At 46.5% G+C, this 16,347-nt stretch overlaps 1 protein-coding gene across 8 annotated transcripts in view; it reads right to left on the bottom strand.

The window, feature by feature from the left end:
- Window positions 1-14,695, bottom strand: part of D430041D05Rik (RIKEN cDNA D430041D05 gene) — a 268,798-nt gene extending 254,103 nt beyond the window's left edge. For 6 of the 8 annotated variants that reach the window (XR_866274.3, XM_006499487.4, XM_006499483.3 and 3 more), the window contains exon 1: window positions 12,754-14,695. Coding sequence is in view for 7 of the 8 variants with exons in the window: in XM_006499487.4 (XP_006499550.1) it covers window positions 12,754-12,988 (235 nt within the window). In the remaining variant the exon portion in view is untranslated. The remainder of the gene's footprint in view (window positions 1-12,753) is intronic. The other 2 variants (NM_001033347.2, NM_001368844.1) reach the window with 2 other exon arrangements.
- Window positions 14,696-16,347: the final 1,652 nt, after the last annotated feature.

A 16,347-nucleotide genomic window follows, 5' to 3' on the forward strand; every position in this document is an offset into this window, starting at 1 on the left:
GCCTTCCTCTACCTCCCAAGTGCTGAGAGAAAAGGCATGTGCCATCACAATACCTTTCTAAAGTGTATTGTTAATAGACCTGTTCATTATTGTCATTTGGGAAGACATAAATTTGGGGGCATTTGTCCCACCTCACACACCATGTTTTCAGATGAGTCCTGGCTGAAGGTGTGGTCACGATAATAAACTGCTTTTATCCCATGTGCCTCTGCTTATCATATGAAGGGCATGCCCCTAATTCCACAGGTCAGGCTGCAGCCACAGATTCCTCCTCTTAGAAGAGCCAGGAGAGAGGCTAGGTAGGTACTCAGAAGAATGTGCTGTCACCTCTTGGTATGGATAGCACCTCTAGCAGTTGAAGTTCTGTGCTCAGGTTGCCTACAATAGAACCAAGAAGTTACACAAGAATTCCGCCAAAGCCAGTCTGCAGAGGCAGTTGGAGCAAGCTATAGGAAGATGGACTAGGCCCATAACATTGAACCCAATACCCTCAGCTTCTGAACTTTGCAGGCTGCCATATCATAAAGCGATGGACAGAATAAACCTCTGACACTTGGACATGTGAAATGGAAGAGTCACTGCTAAGTCATTTTGGGTCTTGCTTTCTTCATCTGAAGCCGGGGGTTAATAACAGAACTTACTTTATAGGCTTGTGAGAATTATGAACAAAACCCTCACAGGTGTCAGCTATTTTCTCTGTCAGAGTTCCCCTCATTGGTCTTAACTCATTCCTGTTCTGAGCATGCCCCAGGAAGTTGTCTTGGGGCCTGGAGACCCACTCATGAGCTAATTTGTAGGGGTAGATAGATTATCTGTTCCTGAGTCAGAGAAGGGTGGGAGGTGGGTCCAGACCATCCGAAACCTTTAGCAAATGATTTCCTAAATATATTATGAGTATTTCCTGAGTGTTGTATTTTTTAAGCACAATATGGGATTCAAATAGAAAAGACACTGAAAACTTGAATAACTGGATGTCTGCTGCCTAACAATGTGGACTGTTAGCTCTGTAGGTAAAAGTAGTGTCATATTATCCAAATGCAGAGGAAAGCATGTGGGGCTAGCGGCATGGCTCAGTGGTCCAGAGCACTTGCAGCTCTTGAAGAGGACCTAGGTTCAATTCCCAGCCCTGTCAGGTGGCCTACAACAGCCTGTAACTCCAGCTCAAGGCCTCTGCTGACCTCAGTAGGAAGCATGCATGCATGTGCATGTACACACACACGCGCGCTTTAAATTTTAAAAGACAGAATAGAAAAGCACTTGGGATATTGGTATTGCTGAACCAAAGACAAGAAATATCCCCCATCCTATTGAAAGTTGGGTGTTCATGAAATTTGCCATAATAAGCCAGTATCAGGAAAATTGCCCAAGACAGTCTCCATGGTCCCGATTTATATACTTTTATCCATTTGATTATATTCAGAATAGCTCTCTTAATCCATCCTCCTATTCTTTTCAAAACAAAGACTTTATTTGATAATGAAGTGTGTAGGTTCCAAGATATTTTTGCTCAGCTCTTTTTGACAAGGGCTCATGATCTGAACTATTCATTTCAACACATTTTCTTTCAGACTCCCCATTTTTCTTCAGCCTTGCTGAGTCTGCTGTTGACATTTGGTAAATAAAGAGGCAAGTGACAGGAGCAGCATTCACTACTAGGGTGGAGGAGGGGCAGCTTGGGGGTGTCACATCTCTCCAGGCATCTAGTTCCTGACTCACAGGAGTAGAGTTAGATATGCCTTCTATTTATTGGCACGCTTAAACACCAAAGCCACTTTGTGTTTCTATCATCAGAAGCTATATGTTTGGTTTTCCAGCTAAGAATAGATTGAACATATATAAATCTAAATCAAATTCCCCTCGAGCTTAGGACACGGAGGTCAAAGCCTCGCCTGAGTGGACTGAAGGCCGGTGCTGCAGTAACCTTGGCCTTGGACAGCAGCAGCTATTTGGCTTCACTTACATCTGCATTTGCTGGTTTAAACACAATGCTTAGCAAGAATTGGTGGCACATGCCTCTAATCCCAGTACTCAGGAGGCACATTTTACTGAATCAACTTGAGATCGATGTGAATTTAATAAGCTAAGTGTTACTATTATAATTTCTAAGGATTTATTTTGCCTTTAATTATGTGTCTCTGTGTGGGTGTGTACATATGAATGTAGGTGCCTGTAGAATCCGGAAGAGGGCGTCAGATCCCCCTGGAGCTGGCGTTAAAGGAAACTGTGAGCTGCCCTACATTGGGTACTGGGAACTGAACTCTGATTGTTTACAAGGACCACAGGTGCTCCTAACTGCTGAATCATCTCTCTAGCCCCAACTCTAATTAGTAATACTAATAAGAATAACAAGAAGAATAACAAGAAGAAAGAGGAGGAAGAAGAGAAGGAGGAGGAGAGGAAGAAGAAGAAGAAAGAGGAGGAGGCTAAGCCAAAGTTTATGTGGGCTTCAGGTTGAAAGTAAGACAGGGAAATATGGGAAAAGTCTTCCCTTTTCAAAATGAGAATATTTGACTGGGATTCCCATGTCTGAGCCTAGTTAGCACTTGTCAACATACAGCAGGGGGAGCTTTGAGAAAAGAGAGGCATTCTTTGAGAAAAGAGAGGCATATTCACAAAGATAAAAGTTAAGACCCTGAAGTATGTAGTGAGTATTCTGGAGTTTTAAGTTCTTTAGAAATACACAGATATATTATTATAATATGTTTTCATTTTAATCCCAGGTGTGGGATATACGGGCCACTTCAAATTATCCATAGCAGCTGACTATGATTTGCCTCATGCTCTAGCAGAGGTGTGATTTTGCCAGCTACAGATAATCTCTACAATTGTGTGATGTTTGGAATTCTGGGGACTTTTCAGAGGGTACAGAAACGCTAGTGCCCTGAGAGGTGGGATGGGTGGGTGTTGGTTGCAATTTGTTAAGTAGTTGTGCTCAAAGAAGAAGAAAGTAGATATCCTGATGGTGAAGATCAAACTTGCTCCCAAGGAACTCTATGCCCCGAATCAGCAGGAAATAGTCTAACATTGGAAATGCTGCCCCCTTTCAAACCCCTGACTTTATAAAGGATCTCTTTCCTTTCTTGTCTATGCCTTTTTTCTCCTTTCTAGTGTTAGGGGGTTGAAAGGGTGGAAGAAAAAAAAAAGAAGCCACAAAGTAGCAAAAGAGCAGGTACAGCACTGAGTCAGGCTCCTGGGCTCATCCAGCTTGACTTCCAGCACTCTAGTTGTTTCTCCTGGAACCTGGATGTTTATAGTACCCATGGGCATGCCTGAGGAGAGGGCAGACTCGAGATGTAGCCAGTGGATGAGGCAGACGCTAGAGGTGCCCAATATTTCTTAACTCAAGTAAGACTTCAGTGATTGTCAGTTTCATCTTTAAAAGGCCACTGATGTTTTGTTGTTTGGAGGATGGGGTGGAGGTCATGTTGTATTTTTGTTGTAGTTGTTGTTTTTTTTGTTTGTTTTATCTTGAGGGAGAAATAATATCAATACTATTCAAACCTTTCCATAATACAGAGGGGAAAATACTTCCCTATTTTAGAGACCAGCATTACCTTTACACTAAAGCCATGCCAAAGTTTTTCTTAAATAAAACACAGCTGGGTGTGGTAGTTTATGCCTGCCTTCCCAGTACTCTGAAGCCTAGAAAGGGTTGCTGTAAGTTCAAGGCCAGCCTAGGCTACATGGTGAGTTTGAGGAAAGCCTTAATTACAGAATATGATTCTGTCTCAAAAAGAAAAAAAAAGAGTAATATCCCTCAGGAGCCTAGCACTTCCTTTTATAACTATTGGAAGCGGTAGAGAAATGGCTCTGTGGTTAGACACCCACTTCTCTTGCAGAGGTCGCAGATTCAGTCCCTAACAGTGGCTCACAACTGTTTCTAACCCCAGTGCCTCTGCTGACTTCCAGGGCACTTCACACATACGTACACATAAAATTAAATTAAAACATATATTTAAAACTTCTAAACAAAAAACAACAACAACAACAACAACAAAACAGACCTGGAAGGAACTCACATCACGCCTAAGCTAGAGATTATTCCAACAGCAAAGTTTAGCTCCCAACGTTCTATACTCAAGTTACATTCTCTTGTTAAAGGCCAAATAAGTAAAAGTTTTGTCTTCATGTTAATATAGACAGAGAAAGTAAAAGCTCATTGTAAAAATTCCCAGTAAACTAGACTAAGAAGGGAGTTTCTTCACTCAGATAAAGGGACTCTGCAAGACAAAAATGAAACTATACACAGCCTCTTAGGTCACAGTGAAAGACTGAACGTGGTCCTCCAGATGGAATCAACACAAGGATGTCCACGCTCCCCGTTCCTATTCAACAATGTGCTGGAAGTTCTAGTCTGTGTAGTCAGGCAAGAACAAATTTCAAAACACACAGATTTAAAAGAAACAAAATTGCCTTCAATTACAGATAAAGTGATTTTCCATTTACAAAACGCCTCAAAGTTTTACAAAAATGCTACTAAAACTGAAGTGAACCTGGAAGAATTCTATAATAAAGTTCATTTACTTATTTATGTGTGTGGATGTTGGTCTGCACACCATGTGTGTACAGTTCCTACAGAAACCAGAAGAGGGTGCCAGATACCTTGGAGCTTGAGTTACAGGTGGTTCTGAGCCTCCATATGGGTGCTGGGAACTAAATTTGGGTTGTCTACAGGGGCAGCCAGTGCTTTTAACCACTGAGCATGCTCTCCAGACCAATAAAGTTAATATTCTTGAATCACATATGTATATACCAATAAAATATTTAAGTACTACTTATCAAAGCCTTGAAAAATATGAAATACACGCACACACTTACACACATACACATATACACACACATACACACATATATACATATACATACACACATGCACATACATACATACACAATATACACACACATATACATACACACATACACACACAAACACACACACACACACACACACACACACACACTAAATAGATGGAGACACATGTGCCAGACGCAATGGCCCATGCACGCAATCCCAGCACTCTGAAGGCTAAAACAGAGGGATGGCTGTCTCTGGCCAGCCTGGTCTGTGCAGGCAGTTCTGGGCCAGCCTAGGCTACCCACAGTGAAAGCCCATCTCAAAATTCAAACAAACAAGCAGTGTTCTTACTGTCTGATTCCAAGACTTTCTATCAAGCTAAGACAGTGGAACTCAACTGAGGGTGATCTTACTCCTCTGTGGACACTTAGAAATGTATGAATATTACTGTCGTGACAGCTGAGGAAGGGCCATCTATGAGGCAAAGACCAGACAAAGAAACCACACAATGCACAGCATAGAACTCTGCAACAACAAATTATTAATGGCACTAAAATTAAGAAACCATGAACTAGAGAGAGATCTGGTTTGTGTTGGCATCCGGAGAGAAGCAGAGATGAGCAGATCAGGCCATAGAGTCCAGATAGAAACCCCACACATGTGGTGCAAAGATAGGTCAATGGAGCAATGATAATCCTTTAAAAATATGGTTCTGGGGCAATTAAACACCTGTATATAAAATGTAGCCTTGACTCTTACCTGGTGCAGTACATAAAAATTAACATTAATGGATCACAATTCTAAAGTAAAGATAAAAAACATGACACTGCCAGAAGTGTCACCTTGGGCTGGCAGAGATTTCTATCCTAGAACAACACACACATAGAGACAGACAGACAGACAGACAGACAGACAGACAGACAGAAACACACACACACACGCACAAAGTCATAGTCCTTACATTTAAAAGTTAATAAAACTAATCCAATTTAAAACATCTGTTCTTTGAAAAACAGTATTAATAAGATAAAAATGGAAACCCAAAAACAAGGGAAAAGTACATTTTGGTAAAGCACATATCTGATAAAGGCCTGGCGAGGAAATTTCAAACAATAAGAAAACGAGCAATCCAATTGTTCGAATTCACAAAAGATTTAACAGATAGGAAAGGAAGAACATGAAAAGAGACACAACAATAGCATTATTAGTAATCAGAGATGTGTAAACTAAACCCACAAGGAGCTAACACCAACCAACTGTGACAGTGGTTGACGTTTAAATTAAAGGGGGAAAGAATCAGACAAGTACCCCTGGGGATGAGGAGGGGCCACTAAGACTCACACATTGTTGCTGGAATGCAAAATTGGGCAGCCTCTTTGGAAAAGACTTCGACATCTTTTACAAGATTAAACACATACCCAACCTTGAACTCAAGATTCTACCCTAATTCGCTCAAGGGGAAGAAAATGGTCCAACAAAGCCTCCTTGGTTAACACCTGGAAACAACACAATGTCCATCAATATGGATAAGCAAATTGTGGTGTGCTGGGATACTATTCCACCACTGAGGGTGGGCAGGGGACGGGGGTGGGGGGTGCAGGTGATGGCTCTCATGATGCCTGAAAATGTGAAGGAAGCTACACACTGTAGGTCATACATGGTAGTGATTCCAGCCGTGGGACCATCTAGAAAAAAAACGAAGTATGAAGGATAGATTGGTGTTTCTACCTTTGCTGGGGCAGGAGGAAACTTTTAAGTGATAATAGAAATGCTCTGTGCCTGGATTGTGGTGTGGATCCAATGGATACTTCTGTCAAAGCATCTCACACAATGCACTAAAAGAGTCCACGTTACCAGGCATGAGGAGGAGAAAGGTTTTGGAAATGGAGTTTGGCTGGCTGAGTGCTTGCTCAGCATGCACAAAGCCCTGGGTTGGCTCCCAGCACCACATAAACAAAGGATGGTGGTACATGCCTGTAACCCCAGCACTCAGGAGGGACAGGGCAGAATGTTTAGAGTTCAAAGTCATCTTGGCCTACACAGTGAGTTTGGGCCAACCTAAGCCACTCTGTCTGAAAATAAAAATCAAAACCCCGTGGCTCCTCAGTTGTGCACCCTTTGTACAGAACAGCATTTCAAAAGTCTGGCTTAGTCGGTGACCTTTGCAAACAAGGACATTGAGAAGTCAGAACGATAGCCTTTGCGGTCCCAATCCCTCACAGGCTGTCTCTGAGGTCTTAAAGGAAAGAGACAGTCTGTCTTGCTGCCTGACCTGACTCATGAGGACATTTCACTGACCTGCCACTCCACCCACCAGCTGCTTAAAGGGCAAGGGCCAGGCTGGTTTGATCTCTCCTGAACCCCCACAGCGAGAGCCTGGTATGCCCCCCAAGTGCCTGCTAAATACTGTCCAACAATGCAACTCAATACCACCTCCCGCAGCTGTGGTAATGCTAACTCTCAACAAAACCCAGGTGCTGACTGCTCCTTTGGACCTGAAATCCCCAAAGAGTCACCATCCATGGCAGCCATCCCATAACCTTGAATAATGTGTCCCTCTGTGTGTTTAGAGATCGTCTCTCATATGTTGTCAAAGCAACGAAAATGTTTTCGGGTCAATCCAACCATTCATTTTTGTTTAAAGAAGAGTAGAGTTGTTGTTCATTGAGAGAAGGTTTGTGAAGATGAACCGGGGGTGTGTGTGAGTGCACTCGGCATGTTCCCAGGCCATAGTCCAGTGATGTAAGATGGGCTAGGTCAGCTGCTATGAGCGTCTCTAGTTGTCATCTGCACTTCAGAATCGAGTCTCTACAGTGACTTTTACAGAGAGATGTGGGGCAGGAATGGACAGCTAACTCCTGTTTCACATCCATATTAGAAGCACAGCTCCCTTGTTTCCAAGATCTCACGTACTTGGTCAGGGGTAGGATGGAAGAATGGGAAGGTCTGAGCTATCCTGCAAGTGACTTTGAAGTGCTAATAATAACTGGTATACACAGTTGAAAGTCAAAGTGGGTTTGTTTATGCCACTTCTATTTGAGGTGGGGAGGGCACCAATGTTACAATTTCCTTATCTTTAATGCTAAAAGAAAAGAGAAAATGTGATTGTATGTAACTATATCCACATTTTTGTTTTCATTTGCATGTGGGGGTGTGTCTGCTTAGTCAGCTATATAGAATCTCACTGTGGATGGCAGGCTGGCCTCAAACTGGTGGTCTTCCTGTGTCAGCCTCTCCAATACTGAGATTACAGTGTGTACTTATTATACCTGGCCTTAAATTAACCCTACACGAACCCAACTCTGCCATTACTAAACTCTACAGGAAGAATGCTTCCTGAGTCCCGTGTAACTCCAGAGCTCAGGAGTCTGAGGATAATAGAAAACCCATGTCTCAAACATAGGAAAGAGTGGGTGGCTGGGGGGCTATCTTAATTATCTCAGTGTCTCTTCTTCGTCTCTTGAGCCCACTGGAGATTTTGAACACACTGAAGGCTTCTGTCCCTGCCACTTGAGACCACCAAACACCTCCACATCTGCAAACTGAGTGTTCGCTTCGTGGCTAACCCAAATGTCTCAGCAGCTGGCAAAGCCATGTTGCTTCTTCTCTTCCTCTCCTACCCTTATATTTCATCACATTATTCTACCAGGTCTCTCTTCACAGCTCGTTCACACTCTCCCCTCCGATCCCGACCCTTTCCCTTTTCCACTGTCTACGCCTCAGTGTGGATTTCAGCCTCATGCTTCCCTCAGCCTCACTTCTCCCACCTGGAAACCCCCCCCCGACCCCCGCCCATAGCCACTGTGCTGTCTATGCTTCCCCCCTCATCTCATCCTGGCCCCTCCCTGACCATCCAGTATAAATAAGCATGGGTATAAAGGTGCCAACTGCCACCCTGCCTTATTCTCTCACCATATTTACTTATTACTTGCTATTCAAAGGAGACCTATAGACTGCAGTTGTCAACATAATCTCGGGCTTTGCGTTCCATGTAGGTTTTTAAAAAAGATTTATTTATTTATTATATGTGAATACACTGTAGCTGTCTTCAGGCACCCCAAAAGAGGGTGTCAGATCTCATTACGGATGGCTGTGGTTGATTGGATTTGAACATGGGATCTTTGGAAGAGCAGTCATTGTTCTTAACTGCTGAGCCATCTCTCCAGCCCCATTCTGTGTAGTTTTAAAGACACACTACCACCTTGTCCCGGAGCTGCAACCCCACTACCAGCCCCTCCCAGCTCCCTTTAGTTTTAGCAACAGAACCTCCCCTTACACCTTGTCCCAGACCAACTGAATCACAGCCTGAATTTTAACAGAATCTTCAAGTGATTCATATCCTCAGTCAGCTTTGAAAAGTACTGAACCACTTTCAAATAGTGTAAAAAAATGGGACTTTGTTTGGATTCTTTACTATAACCCAAGGATACTGAGGTATCAAAACACAGACGGAATGACTGGGTGAAATGAATAGGTAGATGAATGCATGAATGCACGCATGAACAGAATGCAGAATCTATGGAATGGGGCTCTGATTTGGTGGCGTGTATGAGGAGGATGGGGAAGGGCAAGGAAGACATGCAGGGTAAAGCTATCTCCCCTTTGTGGTGTACTAAACAGGAGGACCCCTGACATGGGCAGACCCGTCTTCTAATAAAGCAGCCGCTCATAAATTACTGTGAGTTACTTAAATGAAATAATCTAACAGAATCGACCAGGTTGAAAGGAAAGAATGTAAGAAGCTGAATTGTTACTGGGTTCCTAGTCTACCCTGGGCATCATCGTAAGCACTAGGGAAGCACAGCTGGCAGAGAATGAACACAGTGGCTGCAGAAGCCACCCTGCGAGGAAGGTACCTCAGAGCAGGGCAGGTGCTGGGTTCTCCTCCACCCTGTGTTCCGGGTACAAACTTGCTTTTCCTTGACCTGGAATGCCACCATCAACCCTGACAACCCTCCTACCCTACAGAGCCCCACCCCCAACTCTCCTTAAAATGAACTGCAGTCCGACTTTATTGCTCTGCTCACATAGTAGATAGATAGAGTTCAAGTCCTTCTTCAGGAGAGACTTCTGCAAAATGGTGGCTCCATATTCAAGACCATATCCCCTACTCCAGCCCCCAGTCTGGCAAAACAAACATTCGGGCAATTCCTGCCATTCTCATGAGAGCAGTGGCAGTCTGTGAGCAGCTACGTGGCAAGCACTGTTTTAGACTTTGCCGCAGTCACCAAATCAGTGCACCCACCCAATAGCGGTAGAGCTTTTATTACCCCCATTTCACATGGGAGAGAGAAACAAGGGTCACAGAAGCCAAGGTCACATTGAGCAGAGACCCACAGGGGATGAGCACTGTGCCTGCACACAACTGCACACAGCCGATACATTAGACGTTTGCAGATGTCAGTTAAACGGGGAGGGAGTTAGGAAAGGTAGGATGACAGATTTGCACTCTGCCATTGTTGCCTGGAACCCAGATGGCAGGAGAGAATGAGAGGCATCGCCCTTCAGAAACTTCTTTCCTAGAACAGAAGTGACAGAAGCCTGTGAGCAGGGGTTCCATGGGACACAGTCGGGAGAGGGTGCCTTCAAGAGAGCACTAAGTGTGACTGCAGACTTCCCATGATGATTCAGGCAAAGGGACAAGGAGCGTGGTGGTGGAACCAGCTTAGAACACACTGTAAAGGCCCTGCCACCAAGGTGCTAGGAATCCGGGAAGTATTTTCTAGAAACAAACCTATTTTTGCCCATTTTTCCAACGAAGGCAGATGCTTGATTTAGCCTTGTTAAAAATCAAGAAGCATAGTGATGTAAATGACAGGCTTGGAAGCAGTCAGGACTTCAAGCAGAATGTGACAGGTCACTGGCTCAGCCTCTCAGATAACTCTGCATCAGACACAGGCTGCAGAGAACAGCACGGAGCTGCAGCTGCCCATCAGAGCAAGCTCCAGACAAGGAGGAAAGTCGAATGTCCCCAGCAAGAGTCACCTAGCCTTCCATTTCCCTCCAGACAGTGCTTTCTCCCACAAACTTCTCGAGATGTCCTGTATGAGGCCCAGGCCTCTCCTAGGCTGCAAAGACGCTGAAATCAGAGAGCATATGAAAGAAGTGATAAGGGTCAGACTGGATGCCCAGTGTTCACTCTGCCACCAAGAAGCCAGTCATAAAAATGGAATCCGTGGTAAAGCCACAGGATGCTGCAAAGCTCAGAGGCAGGCAGTGGAGCCACAGGTGGTCTTGTCCATGGAAAACTGAGCATTGAAGGTGACAGTAGAAAAGGCACCCCAATAGCACAGAGAAACCAACTCTAATGAGAAGGGGGGAAATAACAGGCCTCAGAGAACAGATGTTTGAATGACACCCACTTTCATTCTGATTGCCTATCCTAGGCTATGTCTCGGGACCAGTATACTTCAAGAAAAAAGCGGAGGGGGGGGGCAGACTAAGAGCAAAAGATGAAGATGACAAGTCCCCTAGAGAAGGTTCTGGCTGACTGAAAGATGAGCCAAGCAAAGACTCAGAGGTTGAGAAGGAGCCAAATACAAAGGTTGGAAGGGAGATCAGAAATCCAAAACCCTGTCAAAAAAAATCGGCTGGCATGGGCCTGAATGGGGCAATACAGGAAAGCTAAATTTCACGTCACAGATGGCTGAACAGTTCTCAGTCTCTGCGAGCAAATGAGCAACATTCAAGGCATAAAAGCTCTCAAACGGTTTACAGAACTATCAAGAATTGGGTGAGTGCTAACCAAAACCTCTGTGGTTCTCAGCCGGTGGTCACTAAGGGGCTTCCTTATGCCTTCTTCATGACTTCTCTCAACATTGTGTCACATATATAAAGCCAGAGGGTCGGAGTCCCTAGAAGGTCAACTACTGAATTTTGGAACTACAAGAAAGAATCACAACAGAAATTCCTGGACACACAGACTCCTTGTCAGTGACTTTTAAGTGAATCAAAGGGAAATGGCTTTAAATTAAACAGTTATATAGATATAGCCCACCAGAATACGTAATTTAAAACTGGTATAAGCTCCTTCAAAACTGGGACTTCCAATCTGATATGGGGAAAGGCCATACATAGACACGTGTTGGAGGGCGAGGGGCGGTTCTCCTTGGTCCTCACTAAAAGCTGCAGCACTACAGAAACCAGTTACCTAAAATGAGAGGTTTGCATTTGTTAGGCTGAATGTATCTATAATCTAGAATTCCACCACAAACACAGAAGCTTGCCCTTCACGGGAGTCATAGCAATCATTCTTATTTCAAAGACCATGGCTGGCCGCGCAGTGTAAGTTTCAAAGCACTTCTGCAGAATAATTCTGCCCAAATAGTTACAACAGATCCACAAAATCGTCCGCGGAAGTACAGAAATCTGTTTCTGAAGGATCGTTGGTGGTCTGAGCACCAAGAGTGACTCTTCTTCAACGAGCCTCTTGTAAAAAATAGGTATACATTTGATCAATGCCTGAACCTTTTGCAAAATGCAATCAATTATTTTAAGTACCTCATTCCCAAAAGGAAGGGAGGGGAACCTGTTATGAGCAACGGGGGAACGCTATTTTGACACAGAAATTGCTTCAAACTCTCAGGTCATTCCTTGCACTTAAGACAAAGTGAATACTAGCAACGGGAAGCCCAAAACATCCACAACATCCCACTGAACAGGTCTCTTTTATGCTATCCTAACTACGCCATGTCTAGCTAAAGGAAGCGTGTTTGTGGGACCACCAGGAAGCATTTACAACTTGTCCAGGGAGGAAAAATTAAAGATAAAAACGTGCCTCTTTCTTCACCGCCCACGATGCCTTCTCAAGAGACAGATTTCTGACAGTTCGCCCGCTGGTGCAACTGCTAAGGGCAAATAAAAGCCTGGCGGTGCTGCAAAGAGCCCACCACCCACCACCACGCGGTTAAGCGGCTCCAGACCCCGCCGCGGGCGGAGAGCCGCTGCCAAGCGCTTACCGGAGTCGGCCCAGCAGTGCCCGGAGAGGGCAGCCAGCAGCAAGAGTCCCAGCAGCAGCGGCCGCCGCAGCAGCACATCCTCGGACCGGCGGGCCTCGGAGCTTCTCACGCCCTGGCAACGCGCGGCGATCCCGCCCGCCCCGCAGAGCCCTTGCTCCCGGAGCCGGTCCCTGGGCTCCCGCGCTGCCGGCTCAGCTTCGCTCGGGCCCTGGGGCTTCGCCTCCTGCAGAGCCATAGGGACTGTTCATACATCCAGGCCGCTGCCTCGTTCCACACCGCGCCGGTGAGCCCAGCCCTCCGCGCACCGCTCCTCACCGGGCATCTCGGGCCATGGCCCGGGAGTCGGAGGGAGGCAGGAGGTGCGAGCTGCTCGCTCGTCCTGCCTCGGTGGGAGGCGGGCTCAATGGAGCCGCGGCTTCAGGCGCGCGGGTACCGGGGTTGCATGGGGGTTCCCACGGTGCGGCGAGGGTGGGACGGGCGGCGCCCCGGTCCCCTCCCCAGGGCCGGATGCTACACCTCGAGCGCGAGGCTGCGAGACACGGAGACCCGCGGACCTAGCTCGTGCAGCGTGCCGCCCGCCGCCGCCCCTGCGCCCAGGTCTCTATCTCTGTCGGTTCACTGGATCGCTAGGCTCTGGCTCCAGCCGCGAAAGCTACTGCAGCTCCGAGCGGCGCCTCATTGACAAAGAAAGCACGTAGCACAGGAGCGGGCAAGGGAGGCGAGGCAGGCGCGCGCGCGCATCCCCGCGCGAAACCACCGCGCGCCCCCAGCTCCCGCGCGCGGGGCTGAACCCTGCCCTGCGCTGGCGAGGTCCTCGTTGAGGGGGACTTTCCTCCGCCCAGGGTTCCCAGATCGTGAGAAGGAAAGGTAGGCTGGGATAGCCCTCTGACCGGAGAAGGGACTGGACACCTAGATACCTTCACGGTCGACGGTCAACGTGCTGAGAAAGCTAGGTGCTCAACCTGCATCTTGGAAAAGCTTTCCGAGGATGAGCGGAAGAGCTTGGTGCAGGTTGTTCACTGCTACTCTGGGGGGCTGGCAGACACCTGCCTGCCAAATTTACCCCCAAAGAACTAGAGCTGTTGTGCCCTATTTGCAATGAAACACTGAAGTAAATAAAACACGTTATAAACATTTGTTGCAGCCATACTATGAGAGAGGCAGTGCATTGAGCTTTGGGACAACTACAGGCATTTCCAAAAAGTCTTTCCCAAATAAGAGAGCTGACTAGTCAGTCTCTCTCTAGTAGGATGAAAGGGCAGAGTCAGCTGAGTTGTCCTTCTGCCCTTACCCTTGTTCTGCATCTGTACCCTTGAGCAGGCTATCTAGTTCGCAGGTGCTTCAAACTCCCTTCAGTCAATAAGTTGTCCACAGGATAGCAGCAAACCCAGCAGCACCCATTGCTTGCCAGCGACTGTGTCAGGGAAAAGCATTTGCACTGACCTGGCCCTGTTATATGCCGGGCCCTATTCCAGACACTTGGACAGGAGCCACAAACATAATCTCTGTAGGTAATAAATTGACTACCAGACAGTGCTTAAAAAGCCTCAGAGAAAATGGTAAGGTAAAATGCTGGAAAGTGGAGATGGAGGTATTGCAGCAGTAAACAGGAGGTAAAGAGGCTTCACTGAGAAGGTGACATGTGGGAGAAGACCAGAAGGAGGTCAAGGAACAAGGCAAGCTGAAGAAACAATCTAAAGAGATCCGTGAGGTCAAACCTCTGAGGCCGGCCTGGCCTGGTGTGTTCCAGGCCCAGCACAGCAAGCAGGGGGATGCTGAGAAATGGAAGCTGCTCTCTCATTCATCCTCTCTCTCTGTGTGTGTCTCTCTCTGTCTCTGTCTCTGTCTCTGTCTCTGTCTCTCTCTCTCTCTCTCTCTCTCTCTCTCTCTCTCTCTCTCTCTCTCTCTCTCTATTACACACACACACATACCACGATGGCCCATGGTTCTGGAGAAGGCTTGTCTCCCCCTCACCTGTGTCCGCAGGACGGCAGTTAGACTGCAAAGCAGGAGATGTATTTGCACACGCTAACTTCAGAGAGCAGGTGTGTCTTATCGTGCATTTCAGATCTGAACTGCAGTAGTGTGGGTTCTTAAAATCAGAAATGCTCAAAAAAATATGAAACACCTCTGTGCCATATCAGCACTCAAAAAAGTCCCAGGGCTGGTGAGACAGTTCATGGAGCGAGGCCACCTGCTACCAAGACCGGCAATCTGAGCTTGGTCCCTGGGACCTACCTACATGGTAAGACAAAAACAGCTCCTGAGAGTTGTCTTTTAATCTTTATCTCCATACTCTAAATGAATAAAGCAATAATTAAGACCTGGGGACGTGAACTCTGAATGACTTCAAATTTTCAGATCAGACACACTCATACACAGGTATCCCCAGACCCAGATGACTCTGAAATGTGCAGCCTTTCTGGCCCCAAAGCATTTTGGATGAGGGGTATTCATCCTTCCCTGGGGGGTTGTGACTGACCCTTGCCCTTTCGTTAAATGTACCGTACCGTTTGGAGTTGTTTTAAGAAACTTACAAGTCAGGGCAGTGGTTGTACATTCCTTAAATCCCAGCACTCAGGAAGAGACAGGCAGATCCCTGAGTTCAAGGCCAGCCTGGTCTTCAGAATGAGTTCCAGGACAGCCAAGGCTACACAGAGAAACCCTGCCCTGAGGAGGTTGGGGGGAGGAATGGCAAATGGTGATCCCTGAGAAGGAAATGGGGACTGGGATGACGGCCCAAAGTCTAGGCACGTTCTGACTGACAGACACAAAGACCACGTGTGCCCAGTAGGGGTGGGGAGGGAGGCAGGAGGGAGGGCTTGCAAAAGTCAACATGCTCATTCAACAACACAGTACATGGAGAAATGGGACAGGAGGAGGAAGGGACATTCAGGACTACTCGTGGGAGGTTCTGGATACATCTGGATTTTTCCTTAAAGAAAGGAAGAAGGGAAGAAAGGGAAGGTGACTCACCCTCAGGGGCACCCACCTGCATGACTCTCAGAGGAGCTAAGGACACCAACGAGGGGATGGCAAGGTAGAACACCAACCTTTCTAGCCACAGCTGCAGCCAGCTGTGAGATGGGTTGGATTAAGACAAAAAAGCCACACTTGCTGGCCCAAGACATAAAAAATCCAAATGGAAAGAGGACAGGATATAAAACAAGAGACACAAGACTCAGCCACATTCTCCATGACAGTTAAAAGAGGAAACACGGGCTCCTCTGCCAGAGGGTGGAGATACTCATATTCTGCCTTGTAAGTGGGATTCTCTCTGTGCTATTTCTTGCCAGACTTAGACATGACACAGATTGCTTTTCAGTCTCTGGTTGTTAGGTTAGAGAGGCTCTGTCCCCCCACAGGCTGGACTTGAGACCAGATACCATCACATCCCTCAAGAAGCTCACAGTCCAGTAAGCAAAGCAGGTGCACAGTGACCACGTTAGAACATGGTAAGCATGCGATGAAGATCTGTGAGCATCACCCGTCCCCATGGGAACAGAGGTATGAGCAGATCACCCCATCCCCCATGGAAACACGGGATATTTCCGCCTGCAATAGGGAAAAGATGTAAGAACACCTAAAGTGGAA

The sequence above is a fragment of the Mus musculus genome, chromosome 2 (assembly GCF_000001635.26).
Source record: "Mus musculus strain C57BL/6J chromosome 2, GRCm38.p6 C57BL/6J".
NCBI classification, from domain to species: Eukaryota; Metazoa; Chordata; class Mammalia; order Rodentia; family Muridae; genus Mus; species Mus musculus.